This window comes from Nothoprocta perdicaria, unplaced genomic scaffold (assembly GCF_003342845.1).
Source record: "Nothoprocta perdicaria isolate Ctin4 unplaced genomic scaffold, notPer1 scaffold_77, whole genome shotgun sequence".
NCBI classification, from domain to species: Eukaryota; Metazoa; Chordata; class Aves; order Tinamiformes; family Tinamidae; genus Nothoprocta; species Nothoprocta perdicaria.
Window position 1 is genome coordinate 3,406,959 of NW_020456054.1, and position 25,462 is coordinate 3,432,420.

The window sequence follows — 25,462 nt, forward strand, 5'->3', positions numbered from 1 at the left end:
CTATCGGCAATATAATTTGATGCTCGCAGCCTTGCGCAGTTATTGCCAGCGCTGTCTTCACAAGCCACTGAAGCGTAGCACGACAGGACATACACAGCTGAAATCTAGATGAAAAGCTAAACTCATACGCCCATGTCCAAGGCAAAAACCTGCCCTGTAGCTGTTGCGAAGGAGGCACTGCTGGGAAGCCTCAGCCAAAAGGTGAGCCCAAAAGGCTGCTATACTGCAAACAATCATTGCTGCCCTCTACATTTTTTCTCTCTTTCTCATCTAAACTATTATGTYGCACATGCCCTTTGCAAGATGCACTTTTATTCTTTTTCTTGTCCCGCCAGCAGCACTGGGTGTGTGCCGTTTCCCACCAGCATTAGCAACCGTCATTTGTGAATTAAACTGCTTATGACCAACACACGTGCAARTAATGCTGCATTTTCTGAATGTGTGGTGATCTTGTGACAAATGCTGGGTGAACAACTGATTGGAAGGAGTTCACGGCTAATGTCTTAGGATAGATGTTGATAGTTATCTGTATGAAGGCCTGCTTGAAATGCTTGAGCTGGAATTGSGTGCTTGCGTAGGARCGTATTCTTCCGAAACATTCCCCACAAAGCAGTGGTGTAAAGCTTAGTTTCTCTTGCTGTGGTTTCCACAGAATCCCAGAATGRCTGAGGTTGGAAGGGACCTCTAGAGAYCATCYAGTCCAMCCCYCTGCTCCAGCAGGGACACCCAGAGCACGGGGCACAGGGCGGCATCCAGGCGGGTTTGGAGACCTCCAGAGAAGGAGACTCCACAGCCTCCCTGGGCAGCCTGTGCYAGGGCTCTGKCACCCTCACAGGRAAGAAGTTCTTCCTCACATGKAGWTGGAACKGCCTGTGTTGCAGCTTATACCCATTRCCCCTTGTCCTGTCACTGGCCACCACGGAGAAGAGCTTGGCCCCTTCCTCCCTACATTCCCCTTTCAGGTACTTATACRTGTTAATCAGATCCCCTCTCGGCCTTCTCTTTTGGCCTCAGAATTCCAGCAAGACGCCCCCTCCGGTGYGGAGAGGCCTGTTCCCCCTGCCCCRTGCGGCTCMATGTGGCTACAGGAAATCCCTCCGGGAGGAGAGGGGAAAGCGAGCGGTGCCGAGCGTGTTGGCCATGCTCAAGGCAATCCGGTCTCATAACGCGGCCTCACGCGCCTGTTTTCTTACAAGTCTTTAAAACAGGTCAAATGGAGCAGTTTTGCCCTCGGTTCTGTTGGCAGCGGGTGATCCGGCACGGCTGGATCCGGGGACGCTGCCTCCGAGGAGCTCTGTCACCAGCGGCCCTACCTCAGAGGCAGAAGTGAGTTGTGCCCCGTTTCTGAGCCGCTCGTGCCAGCCAGAGCAGATGAGGGGGGTTTAAAGGTGACGTATCCGCCGTGTCGGCAGTAATCCCGCTCCTGGAGCGCTGCCAGCTGGGATGTTCGGCTTTCCCTTGAGGAGATTTCTGCCGCCGCCTTTGTGTGTGTGTGTGTGTGTGTGTGTGTGTGTGTGTGTGTGTGTGTGTGTGTGTATGTGTAGGGACATATCAGCTCTGGCATAGCACTTCTGCCCGGGCACTGTGTCCAACATCTGTGCCTGCAGTTGTAGGAAATTTTTAAAAATTGTACAAAATGTCCAACCTCTTTTTGTTCATACAAATTATGCAAGTGCTATTGCGTGTGCAGAGGGCCAAGCCTCTTCATAGGCTCTGCGTGCGRGGTGAAGGCTCAGCCATCTCGTGCTGCTTGAGTAGGGCTGCTCTGTCTGCTCCCTCTGCGACATCGTGGCAATTTTTGCTGTAGAAAGTGGCATCCTGGCTCGGCCACAGGGAATTTTAGCATTGAAATGCAATATGGCAGCTATAAATTAATTTACAAGCTTTAAGGGACAAACTTTTAAATAAAGTTCCAATATAATATAAATTGTCTATAATCTTAATGTTTCTCACTGGAGATATAGATATTAATATCTGCATTAACTATATTATATRTAATACTATATAYRAATATATATGTTTAAGCTCAGGGCCAAAGGGGATTTCGGGTGGTGATGGTTAACTGTAAGGATACCTCCGTTTTGTTTTGGTTTTCCCGTTGCAGTGGTAGGTTGGCCTCTGCCTTTTGGGAATCAAGAAGAATTTCCTCATTCTGTATTTTATGGCTTTCAGTCAGCCCATATTTATACATTGCCACTGTACTTCAGGAAGGAGCACTTTAATAAATTGCGTTTGTCAGTGCAATAAAATGTTGCTGCCGGGGTCTGGCAGCTGGATTCATTGTTGTATCCGTCAGGTTTACACTGTCCCGGGGATGGATTCCAGCGTGTCCTGCCCATGGGCCTCGAGCGAGCCCAGGCCCACGTCCTGGCTCACAGAAAGTCCGGACACAACGGCCAAAGGGATGAGCAGGAATCACAGAGGAGCATTTTAACCAGCGTCCTAAGCCTGGGAAGGCTCTGACTAGAGACAAGCCAGAGGAATTCACTTTTCTAGCAGGAGGAGAAACATCCAGTGCAAAACCTTCGGGTTTCTAGTTTTCTGAAAGGATCTAGATGAAAGGTTGGGCAGTGAATTTTCAAAGCCTTCAGGCAGTTGCTGAGATATCAGAGTAAAGCTTATAACTGGGGCAAGGAGGAGATGAAAGGACAGAGTTGGGAACAAGTTCAATTTATAACATGGAGTAATCGCGTAATAATCCTTTTGCATGAAATGAAATAGCAATAAATGTAAGCAGTGATACAGTGATCTGAATATATACATGCTTTCAACTGTCATTTAGCTGTTGGGGAATGTTTACCAGTTCGTTTGGTCAGGATGARTTTTGGATCGCTAATTCTGTTTACATAGCTCTTTTTACAAGAAGATGCAAGTGGTGTCATCTGATATTTGTAACTTGCCAGAAGGCGCCTTTTCCTTCAGGGACTATTTTACTTTGATTGCTAATCATATCAAAACTGTTGCAAACAGCTAAGTACAAGGTGTCCTTGGAAAATCAGATGTTTTTTCCAGTTATTTCCCACAAAAAAAAAAAATCTTCAAAAAAATTTAAAAAGATAGCAGTGCTTTTCCGCAGTAAAGCTTGATCTTGSTCTGTCTCTTATCAAATCTCCTATCAATATTTTAGATAATTTTATTTTGGACTCCAGTCTTAAAAAGTGCTTTGCTTTGGGGAAAGTTAGAAGCTCTGTAACCCTTCATGTGATGGTTGAGTGGATACAGAGAATGAGAAGTATTTGGTGCTTGAAGTTGGTCCCTTCAAAATACATGCACACTGATGGGGGAGAATGGGGTCAAGTTTAAATCATCTCTGCCCCTTCTGTAACACTGGACAAGCCATGGGCCAGTTTTATTAATCCGACCTCTGTCTGAGCACTGAAAGAACATTMTTTTTTGATGAAAGTACTTCTTGTAGATACAGAGTTAAACTGTTAGGTGAGACCTGGGCACGTTTATCAAACTCATGGGCACTAAATGCACAGAGGTCCTTGCTGTGGTGGTGCCCTGTGGCTGGGGGTTCAGGTGGTCGCTCACGTCCCTGCCCCATGCACTCGGTGGAGGTGACAGCTTCGCACTCCCAACCTTCGGGAACGGCCTTCAGGGAGTCAGTATCAGTCTTCAGGGAATCCACGTTGCCTCTGGAGCACCTCATGGGGAGGAGAGCTCTCCTGAAGAACTCAAATTGCTTTTCCTCTGATTTCCTCAAACTTCTGCCACCTAAATTTTCCACACACTTGAGTGTGGCAGTAATGAAAACTTCTTTGGTAAATGACAGAAAAGTGTTCTAGGAGGGGGAACTCCTCATAGAATAAAAACTGCCCCTATTAATTGTATTCAGTACATTTTCTAGGCATTTTACCAAACCTGCAGCACTCTGCGCTGGATTACACATGCACACACATGCTCAGTCCCCCTTTCACTCCTCCCGAGCTAGACCTTGCAGGCTTGTTTTTAAGCTGTGCTCTCAGGTAGTCTGGTGTGATGGCCTTGGACTTAACTGCCATGAGTTGACTTGACTACTTTGGGCTGTAGAATAACTGGCCATGTGCTGTGTGTAGGAACTCCCAGAGCATCAGTTTTTAACAGAAGAAAGATTTACATTATTTTAGCCATGGTGGTTCTTCACATGTTACACCACAGTGTTTGCTGCATCCAGACCGGATGGAAAAACTCTGTATTAATTATGTCACACTGTTCAGTATACAGTAGGTTAGTAGATGTTTGGTTCATACTACTAAATTGAGTTACATCAGTGTCATAATCAACAGCTTTCTTTTCTTACAGTAAATGACATTGAGTCTTAGGTGCCTGCATGTGGATTAATGTCAATTTGCTCTCTGGTTGTAGGAGCCGCTTACTGCCAGTTCATGGACATGTTGTTCCCGGGGTGCATTAGCTTGAAGAAGGTGAAGTTTCAAGCCAAGCTGGAGCATGAGTACATCCACAACTTCAAGCTTCTGCAGGCATCGTTCAAAAGAATGAATGTGGACAAGGTAGGCATCCTGTATTTACATTTCAACCCCTGCAAGTTTCACAAGTTGTATAACTGGTCAAAGGCAACAAATGGGAAAACAGACCCCAAAATACTTAAGAGTCCATATTTTCAATCCCTGGATCAAACCCTGGATCCAGAACTGGGGTTATGAGTTTTATGGGAAAAGATTGTTCTTCACCTTTCAACATCTGAAAAGGGTATATAGGCGTGAGGAAAGAAAACTGGCKTATCGCATTTAGGTACAAAGTGAAAATTGAGTCCATGTGTCTCTGGAGGAATTGTATAACCTAACTCATTATGTCTTAATATCAGAAACCGTTTTGATAAAATACCATGTGCTGGACATTCTGTACTGTCAGTGAGCACTGTAGCCTTAATTTCAGGTGCAGTAAGATTACTGATACCCTGAATTTCCAGCAAAATAATGTGAAAATATGCTGCTCYTGTAAGTATTGCATGTTTCTTGTCCAAAACGGGATTTAAGGAATTCAGAGTATTCAAGGACTGGAATCATTTGCCCAGTGGTTTGCTGGAGTRGCCAGTGGCCATGAAAACTTGTTAAGCAAGAATGAGGGTCTCCTATAAAATGGGTTTTGGTTCAACCATAAAAGACTGATTTTCTGCTTAGATGTATGAAATTGATGGACATATAAATTCTATGTGCATAAAAAWTAATTATAAAAGTTATGTTCTCATATTTTTGGTTTTACGTAAGTGTAGGACCTGTTCTGCTCTGCCTTTAAGTAGTACCTTTTTCTGAAACTTCAGTAGACTTACTGAAGGGTCCTGTAAGAATTTTATAACATAGTGTCCYCTGAATGCTTCTACTTAAAATTCATTTTTACTGTGAAGTATTAGAAGGTCTAATAAAGTTGAATATTTGATTTTTTTTTCTATAGGGAGCAAATTTGCTATACTTTGTCAGTGCAGCATTAGTCCGAACGGAACAACCGGACAGGTTATACAAAATCTGTGGCCTCCTGCAGTGCGGCGGAGAACCTCATCATTACACTAGTAGTATTGGCATGGCTCACATTTGGGAGGCTTCATTTCTGTGAAAAATACGCAAGATATTGATACAGATATATTGTTGTATCCTCTCTTCTCTTTTACTAAAGCTTCATAACGTTTTAGTCAACTTTGCAGCTCAACAAGCTACTCTAGATAGAGCTACATGTGGAAGGGGAACAGCGACAAGGTTAAAACCTCAGGGTTAGTGTTAATGTGCACTACCAAAACGTAGGCTGGTTTGAACTTGAGCATGTCTTGTAAAAGCTGGTGGGCTTTTGTAGTGGACACAGTTGGGCAGAGAGCAAGAGCTTTCATCTGGACTCTTTGAAGAACTGTTTATTTTTAGTAAGCCCAACAACAGGGCTTCCATTAAAAAAAATACATAAATCTCTAGAGAGCTGAATCTAGCATTACTCCCAGGACAGCTTCACTGGTCATGGCTGTCAGCGCCACAAGAAAGAGGTAAATCTGGAAGAGCAGTTGGAAAGCTTACCTACATCATAAGCTGCTTCAAGGCCAGGGTCCTTCTTTTATATCATTTTAATTCCTTATTAAGAGCACCTGCAAAGCCAATATMATTTTCATTCTTTTATGAAGGAAACAATGACAGAGGAATGTATACTGCTGTAGTTGTAGACTTCCTTTTTCAAAGAAGAGTGTATGTTTTACTTCCAAATCTCATCCTKGGCAATGATACACTATTGGAACCTTTTGTTCTACATTCCAGGTAATTCCGGTGGAGAAACTGGTCAAAGGGCGCTTCCAAGACAACCTGGATTTCATTCAGTGGTTTAAGAAGTTCTTTGATGCTAACTATGATGGGAAGGAGTACGATCCCGTGGAAGCTCGACAAGGCCAAGACGCTCTGCCCCCACCAGATCCCGGTGAACAGATCTTCAACCTGCCCAAAAAGTCCCACCACGCAAACTCTCCCACTGCGGGTACGTGACCTCTTGGAGAATTCCCGGTCTGCCTCTGAAGGTCATTATAAATGGTGGTCCTGTTAATGTAAATACTAATTGCAAATGTTTTCCTTGTGTTCTTGGGCTGTTTGTCCTGCGGCATCACGGGCTCGGCATCTGAGAGTGCTTCAGTTTTCTTGGYGTGTTCTGGTTTGGCCCAGCCCCATCAGCCCCAAAGTCTCTCACGCTAAATCCCTCTGACAAGTAACAGGGATTCCAGTGAGCTCTGATGGTGCAGACAAAGGAGCTAAAGCTTTTTGTTTAACATGAGATGTATGTGTACTTAAACATAGATTGTTGCTTTCATAACACCTTCAGCTTTTTTTCTATGATGAGTGGAATGCTTCTTAATCTTAACTGCTGCCAAGAAAGCAAAAAGTGGCTCAGTTTGGSTTTTTAGTATGTTGATTGTTCGGGTGCACTAGACTTGTAAGTGAGCAGCATGTCACCATTGCTACAACTTTCTGAAATAGAATTGCAACTTCATTTTTCAGTGCCTATTTCTGGAGCAGAAACAAATAACTTTGACAAGTCTTTGGTGTTGATATGATACAGGATGACTGGGCACTAAACAGAAGCCTTATTTTGTTTTTACTTTTTGTAACTGAGAATTAAAAACTAGGAGATAGGAGAAAGCAAATTTTTATACAAATAATTCCATACAAATTTTATAATACTTTTTTTTTTTTGTAAAAAGTTACTTCTGAACAAGTGGCACGAGCGTTGGGTGCCCGTGGGTTTTTCAGTTTGTACCTACAGAAACACAAGTGCACAAACACACACCCTTAGTTCCTTTACTGCTCTGCCCTGGGTTTGCCTTATTTAAGACACSCCAGTAATCAAACAGTGATTAACTTTCAGTTGGGCTAATGCTGTGAGCTATCTTGGCATGGGCTCAGGTGCTCCCAAAAGGCAAGTATGAGACAAGCTCAATTTAAGCATGGCTTTAACTGTGGAATCATGTGGAAACCTGTATTTCTGTTCTCATTATTTCTCATGTCAAAGTTGGGCACAGAGGGTCAGCTGCCTTTAGCTTATTAACACTGCCAGCAAGTGGAACATCTCATAACAACCCAGTGTTGTTCTGGACCTATAAAACTTTTTTAAATCCCYTTTTCCACCTTTCTGTTTCTAAACATCTCAATTTCAGGGCCCGGTTTGCTCTAATTTCCAGGGTAATGGCTTGCTGCTCTCCCTTTGAAAGCGAAAAAACTAAGTGCCAAATAAGCCACTGGAAAATACCCCTTTGTTAAATTTAAACKTCACTGTGATTATAATTCTTTGTGCTGATGATCTGCACAACTATAGTCACCAGTATGGGGACCAAATTAAAATGGCAGCAGTGACAATCCTAGAGAAACGCGATAGCTCTTGGATTGGAATTGGACACACTGGGACAGTAACGTCACGTCATTGTGYTGCCGCTGGTGTAAGGACACGTTGGGCAACATCTCAGCCCTTGTGTGGGTGGAACAGGCAACTGAGAAACAGTGTGGTGGGTTCTAGATGAGACTCTGTGSTGATGGAGCTTGGCTTTTTCATGGAAAGTGTCATCTCATAAATTTAAGCATGGTTCAGAATTGTGATGGGCAGGACACTGGTTTCTGTAGAGCCAGTGCTTGGGAGAGTGTGTGAGTGTTAGTGATATTAGGTGAGGTAAGAGATCTGGCTTTCATTGCTATTATTTTTGGTATTTTAGAGCAGGAATATTTCAGTGAAGTGTCTGTCATTGATAGGCTGAGCGCCTGGGCAGGCCTGTTTGAGGAGGGCATCGTACCTCGTGACACTGTTAGCCCAGTTGGTCTCAGGTTGCTGTTAGGCCTGGCTGGCTGCCTGTGGAGGCATCTCCTGGGGAATCTGTGGATCTGCCAGGTTGAGCCCCTCTGCCTCATGCAGGACTGGACAAGGAGAGCATGGGAGCACCTGGGAGTGGTGGAGGCCTCCTCAGCAGTTGGGAAATGCCCACAGGGGGTGGGCACCGGAGCCTYAGTCGTGTGTGCTCGCGCGTGCACRTGCCTGGAAATGAAGGAATATGGGTCACAGGTGTTATGGGAAGCCCAGTTTGCTGTCTGGCACTAACGAGCCGTGTCCGCAGCGAGGCACTCGTGCAGGCCTGTGCGGATTGAAACGGGATGACCCGTGTGACTGTAGCAAGTGTCACCGTTTCTGCTAAAGAGGCAGCCAAGGATAAGCTCCCCTGAGTTTTCCTATGGCAGTTTAAGAATTTCCCAGCGCACCTGGGATTCTATCTTCCCTGGTGGCACAGTCAGGAAGAGGACATGGCTGCCCATGAGTTAAGTGCGACGTCAGGTGGCCTAGTTTGAACGGCTGTCTATCTATAGCTTTTGTGGCCCTTGCTCTGCCAGCCCGAGCTGCTGGGTGCCCAGTGATGTGGCCGAGGTTTTGGGCACAGCTTTGCTTCCATGGGCTTTGTTGTGGGAGCGGGGAATGTTGTGGGCTGCTTGGTGTAAGAGCCCCTTACACCAGCGCAGCCAGCATCTGCCAGCATCCAATGCAGTTTGCTACCATAGCTTGCCTCTGTTTTCAAACCTTTTCCATTTTAAATGGTGCTGTTMATGATTTATTTCACTTTAACACTGAAGTTTTAAAATCTCAGTGCTATCTTGCTTGAATTYATTAGCAAAACAGAAAGGAGCAACAGCAAGATAAAGAAACAAGCACGTCTTTTAACCTAATCCAAAGGTTTTTAAGCAGTGCGGTATAGAGACTAAATGTGGTCATCTGTTATTTAGTATGAGGAGCGAGTGGGTATACGGACACTGGATAACATCATATCTTATTGTCATTGACCTTTAAATATTGTAARCTGACCCAGTATATGTTTTTTAAAGGAATAATATATTTAACTACTAACAAAGTCACTTCAGATGTCTTTCAGATGATTCATGCTGCCCACAGTATAGCTGTTGCAGTACCCTTTGCCAGAGCTTTGTTTCTGAGTGATTTAAGAGGTGCTAATCTCTTCAATTCTGTTACTAGTTTATAACACCCTCTCCTAACACTGTATTTTCCGAGATAGACTAACATATAACTGTTTCTCAGTTAATGAAAAGAAAAATCAGTTCTCTAAAGTCTGCTCTGAAAGCTAATCCTGGAAGTAGCAGTTCTGAGTAAGAATTATTTGGAGGGTTTTAATCTGAKGCTGAAGCTTCACAGCCCCCATCTGTGCCTGTAAATGTGCATCTACACCTATATCTRTGTCTATGCAAGCGGCCGTTTTGGTCTTAAAAACATATTTTCCCCATGTTTTTAACACAAGCAACCCCAAGCTTGGAGAACAGGGAGAAGGCCCCGTTTGTGCGTTAGCCGGAGGGCAGTCGGGCAGGCGCTTCCAAGGCCATCCGAAGGCGGGCGTCCGCGGAGTCAGCGCAGGCCACGGATAATGCAGCTCGGAAAYGGAGGCAGAAATAGTTCCCGGCACCTAATCTTCAGGGCCACCCTCATGTTGCCTTTGCCTGTGTGTCAGGGGACAGGGCTGGTTTGTCGCAGCCCTGCGGGTCCTGTGGAGGGAGGTTGGCTTCTATAAGGTGTTGGAAAGGCTCCTCGTGGAAACAGTGTCCTGCAGCAAGGCTTGCCGGCCAGCAGTCCCTGCTAGGGCACTGAATGTGTTTCCATCCTTTAAGGACTGGTACCACGAGCACAGAGCACCGTTGCAGGCCCTCTGCCAACAGTAGCACAGCTGCTTTTATATATAGTGCCATCTGCCAGCCCCCAGCCTTTGGATGTCCTCCTCTAGCTCCGCTTTGCTCTCACGCAGGGGTAAACAACCTGCGGATGTAGGGGCAGAATTACTGTAAGGGATTAAAATATGTCGTGCACTGTTGTTTGTGCCGGCTCTAATGCTCCTGGTACGAAATAGSCCAAAGCTTCATCTTATCAGATTGAAATTTTTGATTGGGTTGTCGGGGTTGTAGCTCGGTGTCTTATGTAAGTATTGCTGTGCCTCAGAGCAGACGGGCCCACAGCACTGCCTTCTGTGTGCAGGGTGTCACAGGGGTAAGAGACTGCCTAATAAAATCAATTATTTACACAGTAAGCTAAAAATGTAAGAGGCTCTGAGATCTGAAGGCTGTTGGACTTTTTAGTTTGAAATATTCTGTGAGGGCAGGATGACTAAAGCAGAGCTGGAAAATACTGGAGGATCACATGAGGGCTAAAAATAATCACTCTATGACAGGGAAAATAACCAGGGCAGAATGAACAGTTTGTCCACGGCTGGGTTATATATAATGCATATGCCATCAAAGAGCCGATTATGCAAGGAAAAACCCTGATTTTCTAAAGACATGGTCTATCCCACCGTAGCAGATGTGCTCTAAATTAATTTCGAGGAATAAACATGCTTAATGAAAAGAAAAACAGTTGTTGCCGTAGCAGTGAGTGTTAAGAATGCTGCAGACTGGCGAGCCCTTTCCAAGGCATCTTCCTCTGCTTCCCACCAAAACTCGTCCCTTTTCCCCCCGTGCTGCTGGCAGTTGGTGTCTGCAGCGTTTGCGTCCATCCGTGGGGATGCGCCGCGACGGAGCGCGGAGGTGACACACGGAAAATGCGTCAGTGCCGAGGTCACGGGAGAGCAGAGCGCCCCGCCGCGCGCCGGGAACAGCGTGTGCGGGACGGAGCCCGCCCGGCGAGGTGAGCGGGAAAGGGCTCCGTCCTAATATAGGCACACGAGCCACGCTCAGGCCTTGGAGCCCTTGGGACAGGGGATTTAGACCCGTTAGCAACACTGCTAACGACGCAGGCCCCGGGCTCTGTCCCCTGGAGCCACGACTGTGCCTGCAAATCCGTGGTGGAAATCAGGAGTAATGCTGACTTGTGGCTTGGGCCTGGCTTGCTTAAATTCCCTGTGATGTTTCGTGTATCARTGTGCTTCTCTCTGCATGTTTTCCTTCCATTTTCCCTTTCGGGACTGCTTTGTTGTGATAGGTAGCCAGATATTTGCAGCGTAGTATAAAACAGCTTTTACAGAGGGTATCAGTTTTTCCCACATTGTCTCCTGGTAGGTTTGTGCTAAATAATTTTATACCTTGTATTTGTCTGCTTGAAGATTTTTCAGGAGAAAGCAGGGGATTCATTTAGGAGCAGGTAATGTTTGCCAATCCAATTTCGATTATTTTAAATCTCAAAAGGCTTGGTTTGCAATGGGAGAAGGCCCTGGTGAGCTGCCACCTATGGCATCTTCTCCCATTAAAGATGAACCAGCCGGCCACGCTATCGGAGAAACTTTTTTGTCCAACAGGGAGACTCCATTACGAGTTCTTGCTAGGATTCCTCCTTTAAATTTTTTGAGATAAGCTTCAGTTCTTCAATTCTTGCTGCCCTGGAGGAGTTGAGAGCACAAAATAACCGAGCGTTTGCTCTGCTGCACATGGGGTGGCAGGGGTCGGGTTGGGTTTGGTSGAAGATCATGTCATTCCCATTAAGCGTCATTTTTCATCTGTTGTGCCACTAAATATCCCAAATTTGAGGAGTTTCTTGCATCCCTGTGTAGCTGTAAGCGTGTGTGGATATGAATTCATGTATTGTTCCCTGTCAACTAAACTGGAGGGAGAGTTTTTGTTCAGCTGATGAAGAAYGTGTGAGCTCTGCGGCCTCTGGGATTTGTTGTTGTTGTGTGGTTTTGTTAGTTTTGTGTACATTTCTAGGCTATTTTTTGAGAAGGATTTTTTGCTTTTTAAAAAGTTTTGCTTATGTGGCATGTGTCAGGAGTGCTGTGGATTAAGGACTAGCTCTGCCATCCAGCCAGTTCCCAATCCACCTCCCTGTCCCCTCATCCAACCCACTCTTCCTGAGCTTTSCTGTCRGGATGTTACGGGATGTTAACATCTCCAGGCACCCTCTTCCAGTGCTCAGTCACCCCACAGAGGGGGATTTTCCTGTGTTCAGGCAGAACTTGCTGTGTGCCAGTTTGTGCCTGTTGCGCTGTCACTAGGCACCACCGAGAACGGCGGTGACATGTTGCCTTTCCTGCCCTCCATGTTGGCATATCCATGGTGTATATCCCTGTTGAGATCCAGGTTGTTCCCCCTCAGCATCCCTCCTGCAATGACGCAGGCCCAGCTCTCTCAGTCTCTCCCCATACGGCCGGTGCTCCCGGCCCTCCATGGACTCCGTGACCGCTCGCTGGACTCGCACGGGCAGCCGGGGGAGCCCCACGTGCCCAGAGGTGGCCTCCTGGGTGCGGGGTGGAGTTGCCTCCCTCAGCCGACTTGCTGTGCCGTGTTCTGTATGAAAAATACTTGTACAGTGCTCTGGGCCTCCTCAAAATAAGCAACTGGAACTTCCTGCACTGCTGTCCAAGCCAAAAAAGTCCACCCTTTCTACATGACAGAGATCTCATGGGACATCAGGAAAGTCTTACTGAAGACTTTATAGTCAGTATAGTCACTACCAGCAGGAACTGATTGTTTTTGGCAGATAGAAAGTAGAATCTGTGTAGAAGACCTTCCCTTGGAAGGAGCTGAAGCTGCTTGGCTTACAGAGCACCTCAGAGCTGTGAATAGGGGCTGCTGCCCACCTGCCCCCTTGCAGTAATGCCCCACACGTCCCCGTGGTGCTCAGCAGCAAAGTCAGTAAGTCTATCAAGATCCTTCATCTGCATTTAGATATGTGGCTGTCTCAAGCTCTTCGCACTGAAGCATTCTTGTAACCCACATCCTTTAATCTGCTTAGGAAATTAAGGAAATTCCAAGATGTACTTCTCAACCGATTCAATAGCTGATGTTTTAGCCTCTTTTGTCTTTTTTTTTTGTGTGTGCGTGTGATTTTTTTTTAATTCAGGGGATTTAAATTAGAAATCCCTGGGCATTCTGTTGCAATTAATTTCTAGCCAGCTGTCGCTGATCCTGCCTGGAATGCCGAGATTATTTAGCCAGGTTTTAACTGCATTACTAAAGCGGGAGCTGATCCCAAGCGGTGGAGCAAAAGTCAAYTTCCCTTGATTTGTTGGGACATTATGAAGCTTTGTAACACTCGGCTATAAAATTCAAAGGGTTTTTTGCTATGGGAGGAGGGCAGACAAGATGTTCTTGGTGCTCTCCAGCCCTCTGGGTCTGCACATGGGGTGATGTGAGCTTGCTCAGCACACCCTGYGAGGGCAAAGGCAAGTCCTAGAAGCCCCTGCACAAATTCCCTGTGTTTCTGGAAGACACCTGTTGCCTAGGGAGAAGTTCAGTGCTGCTTTTGGGTAGAAGAAGAGGGGAGTCCAAGGGGGAAACCTCTTGGACCAACTGAGGTTTCACATCTAAAGGTCCACGGTGTGTTTATAGCATTTAATTTTCACTTGAGATCTTAAACTGCTTATTGCAGACGTAGACTACAGTAAAAGATAAATGTCAATACCTTGATCTGGAGTGCATATATGTCACGTTAAATTATGTATGGGGACTCTTGTAGTTGCGTGTGAGATAGCGTGCGTGTTGTAGCAGCTCAGGGAATAACCTGAGGCCACACTRGCATGTTGTGTATCTTGCATCTTTTGACATTTCTGCTGTCGCCTGTTTATCTGCCAATAYAAGTAAAAGTTAATTTCTAGGCTTGGAGAGCACCTCAGCAATCCTTTTCTTAAACAATTGACTTTCAGCCGGTCAAAATATCCTCTGAACACGTGAAAATATAGAAATAAAGACAGGGCGCTAATGCTTGACATTACCCAAAGGAAGAAATGGCAGCAAAAGATCTCGGCAGTTCTGCCTTTTATTTTTTTCTTCCCACAAATTACATATTTGTTGCTGCTCTGAGCATGATAATAAAAGTAAAGTAATTTCAGGCCTGTAGGCCGCACTCAGTTTTCAGTTTTCTCCAGCTGTGGCCAGTCCAGGTATTGGAACTGAAACCAGGTAGAGGTGTCTTCATGGATCCATTATCGTAAGGATTTAGAAATCAGAATTGGCTCGATTGGAGGCATGAATTTGTTAAAAAAAAGAGGTTTTTGCGAGATTCATATGAAGATACTGAGGATCCTGGAGCGTAGCCCCTTGCTCAGAGATGTCCGTCTGCTTGGGAGCACCGGGACGCGCTCCCCGGTCGCCGCTGCGTTTCCGTGGGGTCGGCGGCGCCAACGACGCAACCCAACTGCAAAGCCCGAGCAGATCCAAACGGATCTCGCGGTYGCCATGGCAACCGGGGGCCACGGCCATCTTAATGGCCCTGTCTCTGTCTCGGTGGGGRTGACGTCTGGACATGGAGAAGGGGAAGCGGCCGATGAGATGGGTCTGTCTCCTGTGCCTTTCTCCGGCGGCTTTCAAGACACATATGTCTGTTGAACATCAGGTTGGGGGTGTTGGCCTTTAGCATTTTGTTTTTAATGCTGAAAGCTGCTGACAGCTAGGGAACTTTGCAGTCTTATTCTGATTTTTAAATTTAATTTCGTCATTTTCCGTAGTTTCAGTTGCAAGCTCAAAGGAAAACTGCTAGGAAATTCATTTTTTCCATTCCTAAGGTGTAGTAGCAACTTTTCCATTGTAATCTTCAAGTAATAGCAGGAATTACRTTTTACAGATTTGAATAGTTTTATCTCTGTATCACATTACATTACATTAAAATGCATTTATTATGAAGCTAAATCTTTACTATTGTTTATTTACTGTACTTTCCAGGTGCTGCTAAGTCCAGTCCGGCTTCTAAGCCAGGATCAACACCTTCTCGCCCATCTTCAGCAAAAAAAGCTGCCCCAAGCAGCTCAGCATCCAAATCAGATAAAGACTTGGAAACTCAAGTCATACAGCTCAGTGAACAGGTAAATTTGCTTTAGGCATAAAATTAGATTCATTCATCGTCAGAGAAAGGCATGAAATCTAATATTGCTCTCTATTGAATGATGTTCTCCAAAGCCATGAAAGTGCAAAAGAATAAAATARCTCAGCTGGAGAAGAAAAAGGGGGTTACTGGTAAGAGGAGCATATGAGAGCACTGTTTTTAAAAGGTGATCTTGAGAATGATGGTTGAGTCTTACTRCTGTTTGAAAGATTTATTAAAGTTACTTTTATCTAACTACTAAACGTCAAGATTTCAGGAGGAATTCATGTCCCTCCTACYGCATTCATGAATTAAAAGAAAAATTATGGGTATTGTGTTGCATATATTAGATTTGAAAGGTATCTTTGTTTTATTTGGCAGTAAAATCCCAGTACTGTCCTTGTTCTTAYGTATTACAAATCATTTTAATGCGTCTTTGTGGAGAAAACAAAATATTACTATATTTATAAATCATAATATTTTGTTTTCACCACAAAGATGCATTATATTGTATTTATAAATATAGTAATATTTATAAATAATGAAAAATAAGATTCAGTAATATGTGGGAGTTAAGAGATTGGCAGCTCAATTGGTCGATGCAGTCAGCTTTCTGGAAAGAGGGCATTAAGATGGCAGTATACCTTTTGATTTTAAAATGTGATTTATCTTTGTGAAAATTATTAATTACATTATAAAACTCTGGAGTCAATAATATTCTGCAATACAGTTAATAAGAATTCAAACTTCCTTCAATATTAAGAAGGTAAGGGCTTAATTTTCATTTATGCTCGGGAACTTTTGCACCACCCTGTCACTCAGGAAGGCTCTTAAGTTAGATATGGACATCTGGCTCAAGACTGTGCTGTCAGATTGCATATTTCTTGGGTCCTGTTGCATTCTTAAGMTGGTGGATGAATAACCACATCCAAAACACRAAGTGTTAACAGATTTAGGGTACGAATCTGGGCAGCAGAGAGCACAACAGGGCCCCCAGCCTTGTGCATGGCTCTTTGACTGTTACTTTATTAAAGTGTTTTCAAATACAAGGAATGGATGTATTTATTTCGGAGAGAATCTGTTTGTATCGTTGTAAGAGTGAGGCCTGGAGGGCAGCTTGGCATAGCTAAAATCATGGTGTTTGCACCTAGAAGTCGCAGCGCGCTCCCCTCAGCGGGAGCGTTGGTTGGTACGTGAGCAACAGGAGCAGTTTCTGGTCTTCCATAAAACCCAAAACAGTGGCCACTCTCATAGCCCCTGCCAGTAGAGCCGAGGCAAGTTCCATTCGTAAAGACTTTGAGCATTATATACAAATAACCCTACGGAAAAGCAGAGAATTCCCCCACCTTGGAGAAGAAATCATGAGGAGGGCTGGGAGGCTGGTGTTTGAATAGCTAGTCCTCGAGCTCCCTGTAGGCTGGCGTGGTTCAGGAGGCCTTTCTTTCACTGCTGGCATGCTTGGCATGGGATCCCCACTAATGATGACTTGTGCTTGAGGCCATATGTAAGAGCCAAAAAGCTTATATGGTCCTGACTGTCGTATTCCTCGGTGGCTGTGCAAGATTTTCCAGCGTTTCCTGATGGCAGCTGAAGGGGATGGAGACCTCCAAGCGCGTGTGCAGGGGCAGTGGGAGCTCCTGCCCAGCGGAGCTGTCCACTCCCTGTATGGTGGCGCAGCGTCGCTCCCTGAGCTACTTGCAATAATATCTGTCAGCCTCGTGCCTTCCAGCGGCCTTAAAGTTTCTCTTAAAATGGCCTTAGCTACTGCTCTGGGCTATGCATGTAAACCAAACAATTCCCAGGAATGTCCCTGGGCGCTGGGATCATCCATAACATTCAGATGTTAATAGGATCCCTGCTGGGCTTTGGTCTGTGCCAGCCAGTGCTCTCCAGCCCCAGCTGGGAGACAGCAGGGAATGGAGCCCTGCCCGGGAGCAGCTCCCAGCTCCCATGTAGCTAGTTCCCAGCTCCCATGTAGCCTTCCCTTTGGGAAGGGGCCCCGTCTGCCTCTCGCTGCACCAGCCCCTTGGCTTGCGAGTGGGCGGCGAAGGCGGCAGGCAGCAGTGGCAACACAAGTAGCTGGTAGGTGGTTAAGAGAAGCGTGTCTGCTTTGGTCGCAGCAGTGTTTGCGCAGTTAATTAACAGTGTGCCTCTGTGGATTGCTTAATGAGGCGCTTTCTCCAAAGGGGGTGCGTGTGGTGCAGGGAAATGAAGGAAAATGCTGCCCTGGTGAAGAGGGCAGCGGGCTGAGGCTGCCTGAGCTGTGAGCTGCTGGAGCTGCTGGTGCTGGAGCTGCTGGTGCTGGTGCTGGAGCTGCTGGTGCTGGAGCTGCTGGTGCTGGAGCTGCTGCTGGAGCTACTGGAGCTGCTGGTGCTGGAGCTGGAGCTGGTGGTGCTGGAGCTGCTGGTGCTGGAGCTGCTGGTGCTGGAGCTGCTGGTGCTGGAGCTGCTGCCGGAGGCTTTGCAGGCTCAGCAGGCAGAGGGGACTGGGCTGCCAGGGCATCGCTCGGAGCCTCCTGGCCTTTTCCCCCGGGATCGGGGGTGCCGCAGACAGCCTCACCAGCGGCACCAGCATCATGCTGCTGCCTGTGTGCCCGTGTTACACTAATGGTGTGTATCCCACTAGCAAGTAACTTACCTGCTTAGCTCTCACAGAATTGTTCTGAAAAAAAAATAAATAAAAGCAACGCTGCAGCATCTGTCACAGTTTATGCAAAGGTTAGTAGTTGGGCTGCCCATAATTGAATTGCAGCAAACCTAGTGGTGAAATGGAGACTAGCGGTACAGCTTGGAGACTCAGGAGCAAAGTTTCAGTCAGAAAGGCAACTGAAGCTTGGAGGGGGTTTTACCTGTTACCCTGTTGGGTCACTCCTGGCAGCTTCAGTAGTTGCCTCAAGTTTGGCCTCAAGGACTGCTAATATTTCAGATCAAGGTTGAGGGACATCTAAGAGATGTTGCAAGGAAGCCTGCTTTAGTATTGTGCATTGTGTAATGTTCAGTCTAGCACTCCATAAAGCATGTAATTCACCTTAAGGTAGAACATTTGGCCATATGTGTGTATTTCGGGTGATGGGAYTGAGTTGCTCTTCCTGGGTGCAGCTCACAGCTTTGCCCTGCTTCCCCCCAGGTACATTCGTTAAAACTTGCACTCGAAGGCGTGGAGAAGGAGAGGGATTTCTACTTCGGCAAACTGAGGGAGATCGAACTTCTCTGCCAAGAGCATGGGGGAGAGAATAACGACCTTGTCCAGCGGCTAATGGAAGTTCTCTATGCCTCAGACGAACACGTAAGTTCAAGTATAATACCTTTAATGAGACACAGCAGCTTAATTCTGGAAAAGTTTCTTGGTTCTGTGTTAGGTCACGTCTTCGTTTAGGTCAGGAGCAACTGGAGTGGCTGTGTTTTCCTCTGTCCTCCCCCCAAAAAGGAAGTTTCTGTTCATAAATATCAGACTTTTCAGCTTGGGGAGGGGGTTCAGGGAGCTGCTTGTTTTTCCCTGCTGCTGGGTAGCTCTTATGCTCCACTTCTCCTGCAGTTAATCTGCCAGGGGAGGCGTGTGTCACAATTCTAAATTGATTTCATATGTTCTTGAGCCTTAGTTTCATTTTTTCCCTGCTGCCTTTCAACATAAAGGCTTTTCACTCACATTCTTTAATGTCCTGAAAATTCAAAAGCAGAGGAATTCTTGCAGAGTTCTTGTTTAAAATCTACAGCTAAGCCGTCTCTTGCCCACGTGGAAGTGCCGCAGTGCACGTTGCCAAATATGTAATTATGTCTGCAGAGATAAGACTCTTTAGCATTTTTTATCTTGTTGCTATAGGCAAAATTCTTCCCTGTGCAAACTCTATAATCCTCTACTACCAAAATTCAGAAACATCTTGCCTGCAACATTAAGCAAGAATCTCGCTGCGTCTTGGGCACTGCTCTATAGGCAGCCGTGCTCTGCAGCCTCCTCTTTGCGGCTGCCTCAATTCCTCAGGCACGTTCAGAGGTAAGGACTGCGGCGGGGTTTGCCAGGCAGCTCTCATTCCCGCCTCCATTCACCGCCCGGGTGACTGCCCCTTGCTCTCCATTGGGRGCGAGTTTGGGCATCACAGCTGTAAGCATCAGCTTAGTTTTCCAGGAGCCCTGTGCTGCGTTGTGTGCTTGCCTGCGTTGGCTGCCAGGAAGCTGCTGCTGCAGGACGGCTGGCTGAAAAGTGTGTGATGCCAGGAGCAGTGCTCCGGGGGCTCCTCACACACAGGTCTCTTAGCAGAGATCGGGAGGCACACCACGGGTTGGATGTGGGAGAACAGAGCAGAGCAGAGCAGAGTGGCTGAGGTTGGAAGGGACCTCTAGAGATCATCTAGTCCAGCCTTCCTGCTCCAGCAGGGAGGGTCACAAAGCCGCCGCCCAGGCTGGAGGYGCCCGAGGGAAGGGCATGTGTTCGGCAGTGCAGGCTGAGTGCTAGAGAGGAGGCGGAAATGGAAATATTTTCCTGGGAACAGACCATGGGAYGGACTTGCCAGCCGCGTGAGTAGCAGCCCAAGGGTGTTCCACGGGTGCAGTGCTCAGAGGTGTCCTCTGGATTCAGGGATGATTCAGGAGCAGGGATGAGTTTGTGAGGGGAGGCCCCTCTGGCCCCTGCCCAGCTGGAGAAGCCCTCCCGGGGAGGGTGCAGAGCCGTCCCCTGGGCCGACCCCGCGGAATCACTTGGCTCCTGGAGCGGGAGAGCTGCTCTCCCTCTCCCCGATTGCCTCCGCTCCTCGGCCCAGGTGGGCTCTGGTTTTCTGGAGTGAGACCCCAGCTTCGGGGAGCAAAAGCTTGTGATCCTTGTGGATGCCTGGGAAGGACACGGCAGATCCTGCTCACGTTTTTTTTCTTGCAGTGCCCCGTCATTGTCCTGCTTTGCTTTTATGTTCTGGGATTTTTTTTCTGGCTCTGTAGTAATTGTTTTTCCTTCCAAGTTAAGTTTTGTCTCGCCACATTTTCCAGGTTAMTCCCTTGGTAACTGCAGTTCCTGAGCCCCCAAAAGGCAAATAGCCCCAATTCCCAAACCGCAAGCAACTCCAGCTTTCCCAGAATCTTGCTTACAAGTTCATAATAAATCTAGCTTTGATAGATAGATATAGATACGTTTTAAACTCTCTAAATGTTTCAACTTGTTAGGAGTAAAGGGGCAAAAAAGACTACCTTAAATTTTGGGATTCGTGGCAGTGAATGCAGAATCACGCAGTGATTGTGAGTGAGACRTGGCCTTGAGGCTTTCCTTCGGGAAGGGGACGCGAGGTGACACAGGTCACACAAACCACACGAGTCATCCCTGAGCAAGGCCTCGTACTTGAATATCACAACTGACTTAAATCTGTTTTCAGCCCATTTTTCCAACAACCTTTTCCCAACACTTGCATGTCCTTCTTGCCTGGCTGGAACGGGACAGGCATCTGTTGTCCTCCTGGTGCAGAGCGATGCCAACTGSTTTTGTTCAGCGGGGGGAAGTGTCTCTCTCCCTCTCCGACTAATTTTTCTGTTACACTTAATTTAATCCTTGCTTAAAAAAAAAATGTGGACAGCACTTGAAGTGCAGCCCACGTCTCCCAGCCGCAAGTGGATCCCCCGTGAGGGCTGCAGGCTGTCGTGTGGACTCTGTGTGGAGACACTCAAAGGATGGACAAACAGCTTATTCCTGCAAAAAGGGATCTCCAGAAGTTACATTTTTACAGCTTTGCATTTGAGAGAAATTCCCCGGGTTCATGYGGCGGATTCAGATATTTAGTTTTGGAGGGGGCCTGGGATTTACAGCACAAATACCGGTTTGGATTCCTTGTTTTTAAAGGCTGCTTTTCCCTGGCATGCTAAACCTCCTCCCTGGCAGCCCCTGCTTATGCAGGAGGGAGGCCGGCTGTGCTGATGATGTCATTTGAAGTTTGTCTGCCTGGGCAGCCTGTAACCCTTTCGGCTTTGATTTTTAATTTAATCAGCCGAGACCAAAGCTGACCAAGACCTACGGAGAAGGGGCGCCCTGGGGATGGGGAGGTGGCCGCAGTGCTCGAGCTGTTGCTGCGAGGACAGGCTGGAGACCTCGGCCGTGTGGGACGGGCCGGTCTGTTCTCTGGGGGAGGCTTTCAGGCTGGTGGACTGCGTGGGACTGGGCCGCGCTGGGAGGCGCTGGAGCCAAACTGGTTTGGGCATAAAGGAGCCGCAGTGGCTTTGCGGCGTGCGCCGCTGCGGGCCCTTCCGTGGTGCTGCCTTGGATCCGTTGGCGGCTCCGGATCCAAAGCGCTCGCTCCCACTTCGGGGGGGCTGAATCTGTGCTCGAGCGGCCGCTGCAGCTGCTGCTGCTCCGGGGAGAGGCCCCCATAGCCTTCCTCACACCCAGCGTCTTCCTCGCGGCCTCCGTCTCCACGTTGCCTGCAGGGCGGCGGTGGACGGCAGCCTCGGAGGGGCCCGGGATCCGAGGTGGGACACCGCGCGGGGGGACGTGGCGGGCGGCCGCGCGCCCCCCGGCACCTCTGCCCCCCGCACGCCGCTGCCCGGCGCGCCGCGGGGCCGGCACGTTGCTCCCTGTCCCGGGACGTTGCTCCCTGTCCCGGGACTTTGCTCCCTGTCCCGGGGCGCTGCGGGGCACGGCTGCACCCGAGCTGCTGGGTGCCAGGGGCTGCTGCCCTCCGTGCCCGGGCTGTTCCTGCGCTCCGTGCGCTGCGGGGCGCCCCCGCCGCTCCAGCTCATGTCAGGCGCCTTCTCCTGTTGCCGGCTCCTGGAAATACGGCTGTCGTATTGCCACAGGGAGGACGTTTTGTTGCAGCCTGCACGCTGTGGGCACTCCAGGAGCTCGCAGGCTCCCGTTTCCCAGCTGTGCAAGCTCCGGTGCCGGCGCGCACCGCACCGCGGCCCCGAGCCTGGAACGGGGCTCGGCTCCATGGGACCGGGAGGCCTTTCCAGCAAGCCCCTCTTGGCTGGAATCGAGCACCCCGAGAGGGAAGCTGGACCTGGCTGCGCTGACCGGCGCTGCGAGGGCAGCGCTTGGGAATGGGCCTTTGTGAGCTCCGCTGCGTCTAGGCCAAGCCGAGGTGCCAGCTCTGTTGTGTCCAGATTGGAAACGGATTAAAACCCGTGTCATCTGCTCTGCGGATCCCGGGTCGCTTTCGGTCAGGGCCGCGGCTTGCAGCAGGGCTGCCCCTCAGCTGCAGCGCTCCGCAAGGGCCTCCCTCTGCCAGGGCTGCTGCTGACGGGGAGGAGCTCCGCAGGCATCACCCGCTTCCGGCAGGAGCTCTGTAAACCTGCCGGTGCTGAGCTGCATTTTTTCCGTAGAAACTATTCCTGTTGGTGCCAACCAAGTCTCCAGTTCGGCCTTGTGGGTGGTGGAAAACACCAGCGTTGTGGTGGCCTCTGCTCTGTGGTCCTGGGCTGGAGGGAGCATCCTGGGCTGGAGGGCTATCTGGCCTCTCACAGGGGCAGTTRTTTAATTTTTAAAGCAGTTGACAGCAGAAGTGTCGAGTCCATTCTGTGACGCAGAGCTCSAGCGAAGACCGTGTGGCAGCTACAGCAAACAGGTTCAGAAGGCAGATAGACCAGGAGGCAGGATCTTAGGCAGATGGAAAATGGGATGACATCAGGCTGCTGTAACAGAGCATTTCACTGGGGCATCTCGCTGCCTCGCTGTTCAAAATACTTGTTTACTGGAGTGGTCATCACTTGGTGATGTCAAAACCCCATCCTTTCWCTGGGAGGGGTCAGCACTGCTTGCACACAGATCGACAACGAACCAGGCAGTGTCGTTTGTTGTAAGTCTACCAGATGCTGCTTGTCCCAGGTAACAGCTCCCTTTGTGGTTTCTCGGGTACCTTTGGACTTGCTCACAAGCACAAAGTGAGTTGTGAACGGTCAAAAACGTCGTGCAAACCGGTCGGTTTGGATTAGCCACATGTGAATTTGGGTTTATTTGCCACCACTCAGAGCTTGCGGGCTGCAGCAGCAGATTGCACTGAACAAACGTACAGTTTAAAACTCACTAAATGAAGAGCTGTACAAAACAGCTACCAGAGGCTTCATTGGTCCRTGTTTCTGGATTATGGTACCCAGGATTTAACATCTGTTTGCTTCTTTTCRCTGTATTTGAGAGAGAATTTGCAAAGAGCTCTTAACTTTGCCGTAACATACTGTTTTGCAGTTGTAGCTCTGCGTGAAAGCAGTGGGCGTGCAGGCAAGGTGCTGGCGCCCGGGGCTCCCCCGAGGATGCCGCTGAGCAGCTGAGCGCGAGGCTGCGCTGACAAGGGGCCCGCGAGGGCCGCCCTCTGCTAACGCGTGTCCTGCCTCTTTCCGCCTTGCAGGAGGGCCACACGGAAGAGCAGGAGGGTGAGGAGCAAGTGCACGAGCAGCCCCCGCAGCAGGAGGAGTACTGACTGGCCCRGCGGCTCTGGCAGTGTGCGTGCTGTGTGAGGACTTTCTTCTGGAGAACGGAGCGCGCGTGGCCTCAAACKCGGAATCCGTTCCCTCCCGGCCTGCCGTTAACATCCGTGTCCCATAGTGAGTGCCAGCCAGCCGCTGCAGTCTGTACCCACATTTGCCAAGGCGCGTTTGCAGCAGTCTTCTTCCCGTGTATCTTCCCAAAAGGTGGTAGGGCGACATCGCCTACTGTGCGTCACTGCAACTTCACCACTTGGCTGCTTGAGATTTGTTCTGCTCTTTAAAAAATATATATATTTATTTTTTTTTCTTTTTGTCTTAAGTATGATACACTTGTAACTTGTTCTAACATATTTATATTGGCATTTTTGTGTGGCAAGGAGTACCGTACCACTAGCTGTGTCTCTCACTTYGTGGTGCTTTGGCGTTTTCTAGTACATCTGCCTCGGGGCATACATTCGGTCAAACAATTGGAAGGAAGGGATACAGTGGGAGTTACACTCAAGCCATAACGATGACGTGTTGTGGAGGAGAAATGCTTGTGTTGCTCACGTTTAGTCCTTTCCTGCCTTCACAGAACGGAAGGCAAAACATCTGTCTCACTAGGAAAGATTAAAACCCTTGTGTTAGAAAGCTTGTTAGAAAGCTGCATGATCTGTTTTTTGACTTATTTCCGGGGGATAGACATCCACATGAGTTTTTTGAAAACCCTCCCAGTTTCTTGACTAGTCAACAGACATTTCCCAGCTTTTCTTCCTTCCCGAGGAATTCTGCCCAGCCGCGGCTCCGCATCCGCAGGGCTCGGGGCTGAGGCAGGAGAGAAACCTGCTCGCTCAAGTGGTGGCTGCAGGAGCCCCTCTCCAGCCTCATCCCCGACTTCCCGCCCCCGGGAGAGGACGGCCCAGGCCACCCCTTGCTTCCCGATACCTTTTCCCTGCCGCCCTCACCACGCAAGGGTGGGGGACGGGAAATTTGCCCGGCCGTGCCAGGGATGTTCACCCCTTGCCCAGGGGGAGGCCTGGCAGCCCCCGCGCCCCCTCGGAGCCCCCCGGAGCTGTTGAGGCTCCGTGGGAGGCAGCAAGGGGCGCCCCTGGAGGAACCCGCTGACCGAGGGACGGAAGCAGCTCCGTGCTTGGCCGACCACCCTCCAGCAGTGCAGACCCACATCCGACCTGCCGCCGTCTGCGCCCACGGCGCCTTCCCAGGAAGGGCCCTGTTCTAAATGACGGTGTTTTCTAAACAGAAGTATCTTATTGTGTCACAAAACATTCCTGAGTTTCATCTTAAAACCGTGCGTTCCAGCCTCTCTGAGTATTTAAAGCTTGGTGTTCTTGGTCTCTCGCACGATCACTTAGTTCTGGGCCTGGTTTAGYAGGTACGTGGAAGTCCCATCCCGGCCTCCAGTCACCGAGACACCCAAAAGCCTCCTGAAATCCCCTTAGATCTCCATGGAAKCCCCAAGTGGAAGTTCTCGGCTCGCACTTCCAAAGGGCTCTGTATTAACATCCCCCTGCCCCTCCTAGCCCCGCTCCATGCACTTTCCTGCTCCTAATAAACCCCGCGCAGCCGAGGGGCTCCGAGCTGGACGGGCTCCCCGCGGCCGCCCCGCACCACGGAGGGAACGTGACGTCCCGTGGAGCGTCGGAACCGGCTCCCGCTGCGCGGTCCAAGGGCTCCCGGGCCCTGCGGGCTGCGGGTCGTGGGGCCTGCGTCCCGCGCAGCGAGGCCCGTGACCCGCCGGCCACCACCTCGGCCACCAGCTCGGGCTCCGTGCGGATGGCTTGCAAGAAAGACCTGGCTTGTAAAAAACGTGTGTTTTCCAAAGTGTCTCCAAGAATCGCCACCAACGGGGG

The 25,462-nt window shown here is 48.8% G+C and overlaps 1 protein-coding gene across 1 annotated transcript in view; it reads left to right on the forward strand.

Annotated features, from left to right (window-relative positions):
* The window catches only part of MAPRE2 (microtubule associated protein RP/EB family member 2), a 65,225-nt gene extending 40,187 nt beyond the window's left edge, over positions 1-25,038 (forward strand). The window contains exons 3-7 of the mRNA XM_026051586.1: positions 4,348-4,493; positions 6,234-6,447; positions 15,087-15,226; positions 18,352-18,510; positions 23,534-25,038. Of these exons, the coding sequence (XP_025907371.1) occupies positions 4,348-4,493; positions 6,234-6,447; positions 15,087-15,226; positions 18,352-18,510; positions 23,534-23,605 (731 nt within the window). The 3' untranslated portion in view covers positions 23,606-25,038. The remainder of the gene's footprint in view (positions 1-4,347; positions 4,494-6,233; positions 6,448-15,086; positions 15,227-18,351; positions 18,511-23,533) is intronic.
* The last annotated feature ends 424 nt before the right edge of the window (positions 25,039-25,462 follow it).